This window comes from Gymnoscopelus braueri (genome assembly GCF_963280865.1).
Source record: "Gymnoscopelus braueri genome assembly, chromosome: 13".
In the NCBI taxonomy this organism is placed as follows: Eukaryota; Metazoa; Chordata; class Actinopteri; order Myctophiformes; family Myctophidae; genus Gymnoscopelus; species Gymnoscopelus braueri.
The window spans coordinates 23923162-23938245 of record NC_137615.1 but is presented as its reverse complement, the minus strand read 5'-3'; the positions used below and the strand labels follow the sequence as shown (position 1 = coordinate 23938245).

The 15084-nt window shown below is 45.1% G+C and overlaps 1 protein-coding gene across 1 annotated transcript in view; it reads left to right on the top strand.

The window, feature by feature from the left end:
• spop (speckle type BTB/POZ protein) overlaps positions 1–14696 on the top strand; it is a 100760-nt gene extending 86064 nt beyond the window's left edge. The window contains exons 7-11 of the mRNA XM_080446241.1: positions 173–350; positions 6887–6942; positions 9084–9206; positions 11485–11627; positions 13696–14696. Coding sequence (XP_080302367.1) covers positions 173–350; positions 6887–6942; positions 9084–9206; positions 11485–11627; positions 13696–13840 — 645 coding nt within the window. The 3' untranslated portion in view covers positions 13841–14696. The remainder of the gene's footprint in view (positions 1–172; positions 351–6886; positions 6943–9083; positions 9207–11484; positions 11628–13695) is intronic.
• The last annotated feature ends 388 nt before the right edge of the window (positions 14697–15084 follow it).

Sequence of the window (15084 nt, the reverse complement as noted above, 5' to 3'; positions counted from 1 at the left end):
GTTGAGAGACGATACTTGCTTGGGTGCATTTAATCACTCTGTATGCGCTCGATTGCCGCATTTAAAACCCCATCTTCTTCACTCTGTGTGTGTGTGTGCGTGTTTGTGCGTGTGCGTGTGTATGCGTGCGTGTGCATGTGTGTACGTATACCTGTGAATGTTTGTGCTGTAGGTGAGCGTGGTGCAAGACTCTGTGAACATCTCAGGCCAGAACACAATGAACATGGTGAAGGTGCCTGACTGCAGGCTGTCTGAAGAGCTGGGTGACTTGTGGGAACACTCCCGCTTCACAGACTGCTCTCTGTGTGTGGCCGGCCACACATTTCAGGCACACAAAGCCATCTTAGCAGGTGAGATTAAGCCTTTTGTTATTTGTACTTGGGTCGTACAACGTGTTGCTGGCCCCGAAAATAGCCGATCTACAAGCACGCCTAAAACACATACTGAGAAATATCAACAGAGAAAAAAACTAGTGCAAAACAAAAGAATAAAAACAAAAATACCCCAACAGCATAACATACATTACATACCGTATGATGAACGGATCCAGTACTTTGGTGTACTATACGTTCATGTGTGTACACGGTACACAGATCTGCACATTACACACATATTTGTAACATGCATGCATGTACACAAACATGTGCAGTCTATTATGAATACAATTGTTGAGATATTGGCACTGTGATGACGGGCAGAATCAGTTGGCAAAACTTGGAGAAATGGGCAAACTCTGTGTCTCTGTGGAGGTGTGGGGAGGGGCTGTTAATTATTGGATCTGTTGAAATGTGTGTGTGAGGAGCCATTTTAATTATGTGCTACTGTGGTTTGGGGTCCTCCACTCTGCCACTCTCACCGTTTTGCTCTCTCTCTCTCTCTCTCTCTCTCTCTCTCTCTCTCTCTCTCTCTCTCTCTCTCTCTCTCTCTCTCTCTCTCTCTCTCTCGTCTCTCATGTGTGTGTGTGTACCTTGTACCTTGCTGGGGTCTACCTGGGGCCAGGTGACTCCCCCTTCCTCTCAATTTCCTTGTTATTCCCCCTCTCCGTCGTTCCCGTGACAACCCTCCCGGCCATTAATCGCTGTGGAGATGGACAGAGCGGGATCAAAAGAACTAGGGTGAGCATAGCAGCCGTGGAGAGCAGCTCAAATTGGCTCCTTATTGGCCATGTGCGCTTTAGGATCACCATGTGATGTGTCCCCCATTTCTCTCTCTTACTGTCTCTATAGCCCCCTCTTTTCTTTATTTCTGTCTTTCTCTACTTTCCCTCTCTCTCTCTTTATATTTCTCCACCTCTCTGTTTCTGTGTTGCTGCAGTATGAGCTCACCCAGATCGGGCTGCAACAGTCAAGACTACCGTAGATCTGTTTCCAAAGCCTCGCCTAGACATTTAATTGTTGTTATTATTTGTGTGTGTGTGTGTGTGTGTGTGTGTGTGTGTGTGTGTGTGTGTGTGTGTGTGTGTGTGTGTGTGTGGGTGTGTGCACGTGCGTGTGTGTGTGTGTGTGTGTGTGTGTGCACGTGCGTGCGTGTCGTGTGTGTGTTTATGTATACTGTATATATATATACTGTATTAGGGCTGCACAATATTTTATTTTATATTGTGTATCACATCGCAGGACATGCAATATTTTTTTATATATTTTTTATTTTGTAATCAATCAAGGCAGATTAACACAAACATGGCGTGCTACTTCTTTTTACTGCCTGAGAAGCACAATCAAGGATATTTAATTAGTAGGCACCATTTATTGGAGGAAGAGTGATAGAGAGCGAGGAAGTTTGTGTGTTTGCGTGTGTGCGCGGTTCACACATGCCTGTGTGTGTGTGTCTGTGTACAGTACACTGACAGACGCTGGGCATGCTGCGCAGCAGGCAAGAGAAGACACACTCCTCCGTTTTGCTCAATAAACGTAATGTCAATTAACTTGCTCCGTCAAAATTCAAGAAACTTTCATAATGACAATGAAAAGTGAATCCTACTTGATGTGACCGTCGCACTCGTTGTAGACTGAGCTCGCAAAAAACATTTCCAGCACAACAGCTCAAACTCAGCTCAAAGTAGTGAACACTTGTAAGGAAGAGCACTTGTAAGCGTCGTAAGCGCAACATTTTAAATCCATTTAGAGAGATTAAAACTACCTAAACAACCAGAGTTTTGGGATACCAGAGTTTTGGGATATGTCACTGCTAGTTTTAGCACCAGCAGTGACATAAGATTGTTTTTTGTCTTGCACAGCAACTTCTAACATGCCAGCAACATGCACCTTCATGCTGCCGCCATGCCATGCTATGCCATGACACCAATGCCCATGCCACCTATGCCGGTGGCAAATATCGCTTTGAAGCGACACATGCCGCTCCAAAACGACATGCTGTTCCAAAGCGGCATATGGCGTTTGCCGTCTATGCCGCCCGTCTGTGACTTGCCGCAGGAGACACCGGCATCTCGCCGCCGCGACATGCCACGACATGCCGCGACAATGGCATCTCACGGCTCCAAAAGTGCCATGTATTATGAAGAGATATTCTATCAGTAAGAAAGTATTTTTTATTGCTTTCTGTCTCCCCCCTCTTTCCCCTCGGCTCGTCTCAGTGCAAAGAAAACGGCACTTGCCCAATACAATATATTGATAATCTGGGCCAGATCATTAATAATCTTTTTAACCTTAATGTGTAGTCCTTTAGAAATGGCATCTGCAGTACCATGTTGAACATGAGCTATATTCTGTTGATTTCAGATGAATTTGGATTGAAACGTGGGGATCAGATACCATGCTGCTTGGTCATAATAATTCACGTTTTCTTCATGTAGCTTAATAGCTCCTCGTGTCCAATCGATAGCCTATCTTATCTAGACATATCGACTTATTCACATGCTCATTAGTTAAATTATTTTTAAAACTGCATATACAAGCATGACAGAGACGCAGCGGTGATGTGTGCTGCTCGCTGGGAACCCCATTTGGATCTGGTAAATATCATATTAATGATGGCCTACTGTATACAGAGACGAAATGCCAGGAGCCTATGGATTCACAACATTTTTACATGATAAGAGGTATGTGAACACATCATATATTAGCAACAGAATAGTCACTTTTTCTCTCCATACGTTCTCTGATTTATCTCCCTCTCTCTCTCCTCACCACTCGTATTTATTTGGACAGCATCATCAACGTTATGTTTTAATACTTATTAATAGGCATAATGAAGAATGAATGAAGTGCTTGAAAAATTGTTTATCAGCCGCTTGAGCACAAAAACGATTAAGATTTCTTGTATCACTTGTATTGTGCGTCACATGGATTTATGCAGTGTGTGTATGTTCACTGTAAACCCATCTAGCATCTGTAAATACGATAAGAAAATGTTTGCATTCTGCTCTAAAACCAGGTTTGATTTCAAATAATGCATCTGACTAGAAATTAAGTGTTCACAAAACATCTTCATTATTATGACGATATCTACTATACAGAATACAGAAATAGCACGCTGTCAAGGCACCAGAACCTATGTGGTACGTGCCTTAACCCCCAGGGGCTTGAGAATCTTTATCATATTATTATGAACATGCAAGATTTTAACCGTGTCACAAAATGTGACGATACACACCTTATCGTTACACGCGCCCTACAGCTAAAGGCAGCCACTCACAATCATTCCATCACGCTTCAAGTGTTTAATAGCTTGTTTCAAGACTTCTTTCCCTGCGAGTTGCATAGAAAAAGACTATTTAACTCTAATACGGCAAGTGTTTGCTAAGATGAGCACGACTGCACTGCATCCACTTTCCACGATAGTCACAGGACTTGTTGCCGTGACTATCATATATAGTATACTAGCTATTGAGATATTTGGCATAAATATTGAGGTATGAAATTCTAAATATACATATGTATTCTGTGTGTGTGTGTGTGTGTGTGTGTGTGTGTATATATATATATATATATATATATATATATATATATATATATATATATATATATATATATATATATATATATATACACACAAATATGCAAGAAAATATGTGTTGCTCAGAGTGTACAGTATCTCTAAACTTGCATCAATGATTGTGTATAGTTTTTTCTCAAACTAAGAAAAAGAAAAAAGAGAGTAAATTAGGATTCACTGCCCACTTAGTTTCTAACTAGGCTGTGTTTGAACTTAAAGCGCTTCTAGTGCGTCCGACTCTGGGGGGCTTAACCGTATCTCTCCTCAGCAGCAAACAAATGGCTCCACACACACACACACACACACACACACACACACACACACACACACACACACACACACACACACACACACACACACGCGTATTGTGTAGCTAAAGGCAAGTGCCCTGGCATCCCGTTTTCCTCTCCATACAGCAGGCTCTCAGGAGCATTCAGTTAAAGACCAGACAGAGGGAGAGGTACTGTAGCAGAGCTCGGGCCATCCTGACAGTCCCCTCTAAGGGAGTCACTGGAGGTGAGAAGGATGATGCTGTGGATGCAGCGTTGTTGGGCGGATCGCCTCCAGCAGCGACACATACAGTATATAAATAACATACAGCACACTCCTTTTCCCCCACAGGCCGTACCCTGAAAAGACCCCGGCCGCTCTCTTTGCTGCTGAGTGGGAATGAGGAATGAACCAGACCCAGTGTTGTGGTTGCGCTCAGCATGTGGGCCTGTACACCTTCCCCCTGATTTATACTTAGTTGCACACAGACAATAGATTTCAGATTTACAAGCTGTAGATCTGCTGCAAGATATGAGCTTATAGATCTGCTAGTTTCGGTGCACAACTCCTGAGTGCACAACTAAGTATAAATCAGGCTTTTCTCACCTTTAGTCCACAGAGATGCCAGCATTTCAGCAACATAATATAGTACACTGTAAAAACCGCAGTCCACAGAGATGCCAGCATTTCAGCAACATAATATAGTACACTGTAAAATCAGTGTTAACATAACCATTTAAGCCCAATTTTCAAACAATTGTACAAGTAAGACGCGCAAACGCGGGAAGCGAACGCAATTTTTTAAAAATAAATATGAAAACAAAATATTTAAAAAAAATTAATAAAAAATAATAAAAAAATCTGCGTTAAAAGGAGCATCTTAGAAAAATACAAATTCACAAAAAAAAAACTTTTAATGTTTTTGAACAATTCAACAAAGTGTTTGAAGTGCCTGTTTCAACCACTTCCGGGGGGCGGAGCCTAAATCCGAGCCCGAAGTATTTGTTCGTAGACCCCCACTTAGGGGGGGTAGAAAAAGTTTCGGAGCGATTCGGGCACTTTTCATTTAACATGGGGTTTCAATGGGGAGTTTTTAGGAACCTTCTCCGGGGCGTGGCTTCCGGGGGAAGGGGCGGGCTTAAACGCAACCTTGACAGGTGTGTTCAGTTTTCAAAGACCTTTCATTTGATGTATGGTACGTCTAAATTGGACATTTACTTATCTCAGAGGAGCTGCACACAGGCAGTGCACACAGAGACACAGAGACACAACCCGAGCACGGTTTGTGTGCTCGGGTGCGCCTCCTTCCCCTGCGTTCGCAAAAAATCTCAGAAACAGCACACCGGGACGCTTCGAATGCTCTGTGAGCTTGTACATCTGCTATTGCTACATGCCCAAAATTAGGGACACACCAGGTTTAACCCTTATGCCAAATTCACACTGCAAGATTTTAGCACTGAATATCCAGTCGGCTACATTTGTTGGCACTCAGCGACAAAGCCACAGGTTGAACGCAAATCGGAGTTCGTTCCCCTGTGTGTGAATGGTTCAAAAACCACGAAACCAGCGTGATTCCAGTGCTTGGGGATGCTTCGCCTTTGATATCTGGACGTGTCGGCGACATGAAATCATACACTTTGAAATGTGTCGTGACCAGCACCGAGAGCAGAGATGTACTACAGCCAATGAGAGCACAGGACAGATGGACATGGGTGTCTGTCTGATAGATTGTAGATAGATTTACTGATCCCTGTGGAAAAATTCAGGTGTCATAAACACTGGTAGCAATGTTGATATTGCAGTGTTAAATACAGTTACGCTGGATCAGGGAACATATACTTTCCGACTTCTAAAGTCATGCAGTGTGTAGGGGGCATTACGAGTCCATTTGTTTACATTTTTAGGAATAGAAATCCATGCAACAACCACATGAGGCATCACTTAATAAAAAAGATTAAACGTATTGTCATTGGCATTTTTTGGTTTGCTTTCATCGCTTGTCAGTCACCCGTGTCCCTCTCCATTGCCCCTGTGGCAGTGCACTATGAGACATAATTGTGTGCTGAGACACCTCAGTTAACAAAACAGGGGTAAAGTTCCTACCCACCGCTGTGGAGACATGGGGTTAGAATCCTCCATGGTACATGTGGCGTGGCCGAGCGCTCCAACAGACACAATCGGTTGTGTTTGCGGGAGGTAAGCCAGGCGGGGAGGCTGTTCTTTGTCACTGCACAAGCCATCCCTACAGGTTGGTTAAGTACGCCTGTTAACAGTGATGTTGAACTACTGCATGAGGAATTGGGTGTTCCTCCGCATGTGCCATGTCCTCCCAGCGAGGCTCCTCTCTGGTAGGTGAAAAGAAGAGGCTGGTGATTTCATGTGTATTGGAGGAGGCATGTTGTTTCAATACCATCCCTACGACCCAGTCTGACTCTGAAGACAAACCAGTAGGGGTCAGCAGTGACAAGATTACACAAGTGTGTAGAGAATTCAGGAATTGGCATAAACGACTACATTGGGAGAAAATGCAAAGCGAAATGACAAAAAACAAAACAAAAAACATAAGTGTGTACATCTCTGTCTACAATGATTATGTTTTATTGTCTCTTTTTTCCCCTCTCTATCTCTGTGTCTCTCTCTCCCTCTGTCTCTCTGTCATCAGCCCGCTCGCCGGTGTTCAGTGCCATGTTTGAGCATGAGATGGAGGAGAGTAAGAAGGTGAGTGGAGTGTTGACACCGTCGTGATCTTCCCTACTCTCCTGTTTTCCTTTTTAGTGGCGAGAATTCCACAATACTTTGCCATCCTTGCTCTGCGTTGCATCACACTGTGCTGGGCTCACCTTTCGCAACACCGAAGCCTGATTTATACTTCACTGTGCGGCACGGCGGTGTCACACGACAAATTGCGACACCGTCATACAATGAAGAAAAAATCGGGCTTAAGCACGTGTCTGCTTCAAATGCACTGCTGTAGGCAAATGGGGGGGGGGGGGGCTTTTGGAAGCACAGTGGTTTTTACAGCAATATGTGACTGGTGTTAATTAGAGACAGATCTTTATACGTTGTGTTTGCCTGCTTGCTTGTTGTCTGTGCAGACTCGTGTATATGCACGTGCTTGAGTATTTCAAATGTGCACCGTTCTACATGTCCTCTGTCCTCGAGTTTTAGTTTTTTTGTGTGTGTGTGTGTGTGTGTGTGCTCATACGCACGCGCGCCGTGAGTGAGAGAACCTCCGTGCCACAGTGGGTCTCGTTCATCTGATAGGCGCTGGCGAGATTGAACCTTGGTGATTTAGAGGCCGTGTCAGCGGAATATTGATGTCTTCGCTGCTCGAATGGGGAAATTATAAAGCACAGAGCCAGGAAATGCATCTTAATTGCTGTTTAAGTGGGCGTCTTCATCAGAGAGAGGGAGAGATGGTGGGCCGTGTCCCCATACGATACAGGGGAAACAGATAGATGGCTTAACACTCCTCTGCAGCACTCTATAGAGGAGAGACAAATGAGCTCATAAAGGAACACTCTAACAGAGAACTGCTTTGTGAATAGAGGCGTGCGATACACTGTAACTAAAAGCAGTCACATATCTATTTAAGAGACCGCACTGAACCCTTATTTTCCTCGGAGGACTTGGGTGAAGAAAAATACCCTACTGGGCTCACTCAGATTTCTATTTCCATTTGTATTATTTGCTGCCGTTTTGCATTATTTTCTGCTTTGCATTATCTTCTGTTTTGCATCATCTTCCGTTTTGCATTATCTTTATATTTGTTTCAAACACATGTGCTGCCCGGCTAACAGGAACCAACCAGAGGAAAAATTTGTCAAGCATACACCTTCTGTCCGCACCCTCCCCTCCCCTCCCCCACAATACCCTTCACTTTACTGGCTTGTCTATTCAAATGCCATAGGCCACGGAGCAGCTGCCTTCCAACCATCCTGACAAGGATGCACAGGCCAGAACGAGGAATGTTATTTCTCAAGATGTGTTTGTGTATGTGTGTGGAGGATCTGTTTCATGATTACTGGAGTGTGCTATTTGCTTTGAAGATTGAAAGCAGTGGAGGAGCGCGTGTGTGTGTGTGTGTGTGTGTGTGTGTGTGTGTGTGTGTGTGTGTGTGTGTGTGTGTGTGTGTGTGTGTGTGTGTGTGTGTGTGTGTGTGTGTGTGTGTGTGTGTGTGTGTGTGTGTGTGTGTGTGTGTGTGTGTGTGTTCTCATAACAGAGGCTCCAAAAAGAACAGAGGTTCCAAACTTTGCCTCCATTATTTCCCTCTGTGTGTGAGTTTGTGTGTGCTTAAGTTGTTGTCGAGTGGTCAGAGGAGACATAAAATGCACTAAGCTGTCACTACACCCAGTCTGACCCTGCTAAAATGTACTTGGTCGCTGTGGCAACGGTAAAGCAGTGTTATAATTGGTTTAGCGCTATGTTCTGCCTCTGAAAGCGGAGGGAAAGGTTCAGGTTACCGCTACCATGCCGACAAGCGATAAAGCGTGCTTGGCTGGCCGCAGGCCAGTCATTCAAGGAGCGAATGCTGAGGATTAATTTCCAGGAATCAGCTGGAGAGATTTTTTTTTATATATATACCTCACAGTACTTTTCAATTTAGCCAAAATGTATTTAGACTTGGCTGAAGTATTTTCTTTCCTGTCCCCTATTGAAACATTGCCATATGTATGAGTCCCCATGTCTGCACTAAACGAGGTGATTGAGTCCTAATTAAGAAAAAATAATTGTTTTGTGTTGGTTGTGCAGGATTTTCAAAGCATCTATATGTTTTATTCTGCCCTCCTTTATTGTTCTTCTTCTTCTTCTTAAACCTGGCGTGCATTATCCTCACCCATCCTCTCCTCCTCGTTCAGAACCGCGTGGAGATAAATGATGTGGAGCCAGATGTCTTCAAAGAGATGATGTGCTTCATCTACACAGGCAAGGCCCCCAACCTGGACAAGATGGCAGACGACCTGCTGGCTGCTGCTGACAAGGTATAGACTAGTGTGTGTGTGTGTGTGTGTGTGTGTGCTTCTGTGCATGCATTATTACATTAATTTACTCACAGGGATAAATGCATGCATAATGTACCAAAAAAATAAACCCGCTGAAGGAAGTACCAGGTGTTGCCACCTCCACAACACACACACACACACACACACACACACACACACACACACACACACACACACACACACACACACACACACACACGCACACACACCACGGACATGCGCACAAACACATTCACATGAATGAACACACGGCTACTAGAGCACACATGGACCATAAAACCATGTGTTCATTTAACTCTGAGAGTGGATGTTTAACACTCTCAGAGTTAAATGAACGCTGAGGAGTGTGTAGAAATACACATAAAGAAGTGCACAGTGAATTCCTCACCATTCATTTTCTCCGCCGGGAGGCGGAGATTATGTTTCTGTCCGTTTGTCCGTCTCTGTGTGTGCCTAATCTCTGACATTGCTGGACCAATCGGAGTGAAACTTTGCACACACACTCCCAGTAGGCAAAGGAAGAACTTCCACCCTAAATGTTTCAAATCGCCCTCATGGTGGCGCTATTAGCCTGGTTCCAGACGAATCTGCCATTGCAAAAATAAATAGCCCAATTGGCAGATTAGGTCTAGCCCCTCTCCATAGAGATTGGATTTCTCTCCCTCAGAAGTTGTGAGGGACCAATCAGGGCCCAGTATGCAAATGTAGGGCTGGTTTATCACCAGAGGCATTTTTTTTATTTGCCCGTCGGAAATGCAGGTTCCACACAGATTCCAGACTAATATCTACGCAGTGATATTAGTCTGGCCATGCCAGGCTATGGCGCTATAACAGGCCGCACCACATTTTGGCCTGTAACTTTGAACTGTAGGTCAATACAATCAGAAAAGATGTCCCCTGGATTCCTTGGATCGCAACTCCCCCATATAGGCCCTGCCCATTTCTGCCTCTCATGATTTACCGCCATTTTGCGGAATTCATGAACGCTGTGTACGATCTGCCCCGAATGTCAATCACTCATTGAGAAGCCCTTTAAACATCGCAGAGTGATTTCACTTAAACCCATAGGGGGCGCCACAAATGCTACAAATGTCACAGTTTGTTGCCGAAACACCTAATTAGGCACAAATGGCCTCCTGATTCATGTAACAAATGCCCTCACAAATGTGGGCGTGGCCTATTTCTCATTAAAAAACATATATCACCAATGGAACGTCTAATCATACCCAAATTGGAATCACATGGTGAGGGGCCTACTGGATATAGGCCTACTGTAGAGCGCACCTGTAAAGCCGCTTTCACTTCTGCCCATAGGGGGCGCCACACACCCGTACAGTTGCACCGTCCTGTTGTACAACCTGTATTTCCCCCGCAGCTTATTCGTGTCCTGAAGGCTGCACCGCACGACTGGCACAGCCCTGAGGAGGCAACCTGGCCTGGCAGAGATTAGAGAATCGCACTTTTCTAGTTTAACTCTGTGAGTGTTCATATGTAACCAATTGGACCCATAAGGGTCCATTGGTTATGGATAAATAAACACTGAGGATTTTACTGTGTAGCTCACAGCATTGGGGTGTTTGAGGATCGGCCTTTGACCCCGACTGTTCCAAGGATTTCTGTCCATTGTGGCAGACGTCCGTGTCCACATCTCACCTCTTTTCACTGCACCCACTCTGGTTCCCTCACACTGGGTTTCTTCTCCTCCGTTACGCTCGGTCCCCGTAAATGTACCCAATTAACGGCGTCCGCCAGAGAGCCGGGCAAATGTAAAAGCTTGAGGGCCGGGGGCCTCATCAAGGTCACGTTAATCCTTTTTCTTCATACCATCTCTCTGGCTGCGCAATAATCAGAGGCACTCTACCATTTGGTCTCAGCTAGAAACACTCTCATGCATGCCTCAGTCCCATTATTTCTATATGTACTGTGTGTGTGTGTGTGTGTGTGTGTGTGTGTGTGTGTGCGTGTGCGTGCGTGCCTTCCCCCAACCCCTCCACCCACCCACCAGAGAACCCTCTGGGGAACCAGTTTTCAGTGTTTAGAGTCGTCGCCACGATCTCTGTGACTGTCTTCACCCCCCTAGCCTCGTCTTCCTTCCGTTGACACTACAGTGGAATAATTTGCTGTTTCCAAATCATTACACGGTGCTGCGATCGGGGATGATGGCAGTACAGAATGGCTAATTTAGTTTACCTCCTGTATTTCCTTTCTCATTTCTCCTCCCGTTATTTCTCTCTCTCTCTCTCTCTCTTGCTGTCAGTATGCCCTAGAGAGGTTGAAGGTGATGTGTGAGGATGCATTGTGTAGCAGTCTGTCCGTGGAGAACGCCGCAGACATTCTCATCCTGGCTGACCTGCACAGTGCCGAGCAGCTGAAGACGCAAGCCGTGGACTTCATCAACTGGTGAGTTGTAGCATCTGACCGCACTCATCCATCTTCTGAAGCACTTCCACACATATGCAAATATGATCCTTTTTTCCCCCCTGTAACTCAAAGTGCGTACACACACACACACACACACACACACACACACACACACACACACACACACACACACACACACACACACACACACACACACACACACACACACACACACACACACTTTATTTTTCAAATGAAGTCATTAATTTTCTGTGGGAGCAATCTTTGCCTCCCATGGAAATTTAATTTAATTCCCACATCAGCCCATTTTGCTGCCATATCACATTGGGCCATTTAGCAATGAACCTCTTCTGCTGATGTTAATCATGTTATGAGCTTGCGCATAGTTTGGGTAAGATGGAGCCTATTAACGGCACCGACTGCTATTTATGTTTAGGGCGAAATGATTGATCTTGTGTTCCTGCGCCCAGTTAAAGGGATACTTCACTTTCGGGCCGGGGACACATTTAAAAAAAATATTAAAAATAAATGAAAAAAGTTATGGAAAATTCATGGCCCCCTCACGACACGCAGTGTCCTACTAATGTGTGAGGGGGCCATGAATTTTCCATAACTTTTTTCATTTATTTTTAATATTTTTTTTAAATGTGTCCCCGGCCCGAAAGTGAAGTATCCCTTTAACACTAAGCTTTCCTCCAAGCCCTGACCATCCATATACTTCCAATGCGCTGTTTCTCTCGCTCTGTCTCCCTCTGCTTATGTGTCTCCGTCGCAGTCTGTCTTGGCTCACACCGCATCCTCTCTCCACGCCGTCTCTCTCAACCTCATCTCGCCATCTCCCTCCCGCCCTCTTTCACCCTCTCTCCCTCCCTCTCTCCACTGCCACTACTACCCCTTCTCCCCGTCTATCTAACCTCTCATTCTCCTCTCCCAGAACCTCATGTGTGCCTAAGGTGTTCAGTAATGCAGATTCCTAGCCCTAATCCCTGTCATTAATTGTGGTTATGGGCCTTATGACAGTTTAATTTGTGACAGTGGCGGTATTGTTGCTGCTGTTGTTACGGAGGGGAAAATTGGCCACGGGGGACTCCGGCTGGCAAAGCGCTATCAACCCTCCTCCCTCGGACATCGACGGCAACAAGAGCAACAAAACAAAAATCAATATGGAGGACGAATATAGAAAACAAACGACACAGAGGAACCAATAACACTCCTCCCTCACCGCCTGCTGCCCTCCCTACCTCCTTCCTTCCTTTCCTCCTCTCCAGACCGGACTTCACAAGCAGCTTTACCGTCAAGACCAATAGTAGCGGCGTCTCCCTCTCTCCCACATATTCCTCCTCCTCCTCCTCTCCCTCGCCTCCATCCCTCCATCCTGTTCCTCTCTCCAGACTATAATCATGCTTCATCTTACATCCTGTATGCTCTCCCTGCGCTCTATTGTTGTTCTGCTGTCTACTTCATCCCTCTTCTCGTCCATTTTTTTGGGGCTTCCTGCCCTGCTTTGTCCCCTTCAGAGGGGATGGGGGAAGGCAGGCTGCTTTCCAGCTGTGACTGATCTCTCTGTGCCCTTTGCTTGGCTTGCTAGCTCAGGCTTGGCTCAAGAGCCATTACAGGGATCAGGGGTTCAGGTCTTCAGCAGGGAGTAGGGTCAGGGGCCGGGTGTGCACATGTCGTAATTACACACGCACACGCGCACGCGCGCACGCACACACGCACGCACGCTCGCACGCACGCACGCTGTTTTGTTCATTAACACACAATCAAATGCAGCAAATGTCATTAAAGGCCACACAGCAGGGTGCAGGCCAGCACCCTCGGGGTGTGATGAAGACCTACAGGGCTTCCTTATGTGAATTCACATCTGTTGTTTTTTTCTTTTTTCGTCTATTTATAACTTTTAGCTTTTATTCTTCTTTGTCTTTCTCCTCCGCTTTGGAGTTCTCCTCATTCCCCTCTATAATAATGTTTTTCCCGCTTTCTGTCTCTTTTTCTCTCTCGCTCTCGCTCTCGCTCTCGCTCTCTCTCTCTCTCTCTCTCTCTCTCTCTCTCTCTCTCTCTCTGTCTCTCTCTCTCTCTCTCTAAGCCATGCGGCTGATGTGATGGAGACATCAGGCTGGAAGTCCATGGTCGCAACCCACCCCCACCTGGTGGCGGAGGCCTACCGTTCCCTGGCCTCGACCCAGTGCCCCTTCATGGGCCCCCCGAGAAAACGCCTCAAACAGTCGTAGTGCTGTGTGAAGAGGCACCCTACGTACGCTACGTAACCCTACGTAACCCTGCTGTTCCTCCCACCGCAACCAGTGATGGCCAAGATGTCAGGACTCAGCCCTTCGGTTCAGAGGCTGCAGCTTTGGCTAACGTTAGCTCAACGAGTTGCACAGAGCAGTATGTTACAATGCTGGGAGAGAGAGACCCTTTACATCTATCTTTCTCTCATCTCTCTCCTGTGGCAGTGGTGGGGGGGGGGGGGGGGTCGATATGTGTGGAGGATTTGACAGGCTCTCCCTCTTGCCAAATATCCAGGTCCATAGGACCATACGCTCCAGATTCTGTTATTCATGTGTTCCTACATCTGCGTTACTGGAAAAAACAGGACCTTATTCAAGTGTTGTCGGCCTTCATCTGTATAAACTACTGGCAGGAAAGTCTGAGGTCAATTATTGATTCATTGTAGATACATTTTCTGAAGTGTATTTTGTTTTGTCAAGAAATCCTTTTATTTGACCAAGTATTGTTTGTTGAAGCCCAAACCTAAGAAAAACACTGAAAAAGAGCCAGTCAGCCAAAAAGTGATAGACTGCTGCTCTTTTTCACGGTTCACATCAACTGTTTGTTCAAAAGTGTTGTTTTTATATTGCACAAATAATCAAGTGTCCTCTTGCACAGCAAAAAAAATGAAAGAACGGAAAACTAAATTATTTTGGCTTGAATGAAATGACAGCAATGAACACGTTTTAATGTTCAGACTGTTTAGCATATTTCTTTAAAAAAGAAAAAAAAAAGAAAGGTATAACAAAGGAATCTACCTGAGAAAAAATTACTGTTTTTATCAACCTATCGACTACATTCCTCATGACTGTAACATTGTGAACCTGGATTGGGTCTCTGAACTCATGAAATACAGCTATTTTACATTGTTTCTGTGTCTTCCTTTTTTACGACCATGACAACTTTTACTGATTTCTCATCATTTTCACCACCATTTCAGTCTATTTACTCATTAATAGCCCATTAAGACCTGAGGCCGATTCTACAAAATGCCTTCTAAATCAAGTAGCTCTCACACTTTCAAGATAAAGGAAAAGAAAAAAAAGCAGATGTATAAGCTCGCCGTGCTGCACTAAGTGACGCACTGTGAGCTTGTATATCTGCTATTTTTGAATAGCCAATGCTAAAATCTAAAATGACACGGACGCTTTCCGTTTTTTTTCTTCTTTTTTGGCAAATCCCTTTCAAGTTGCAGTTAGATCTT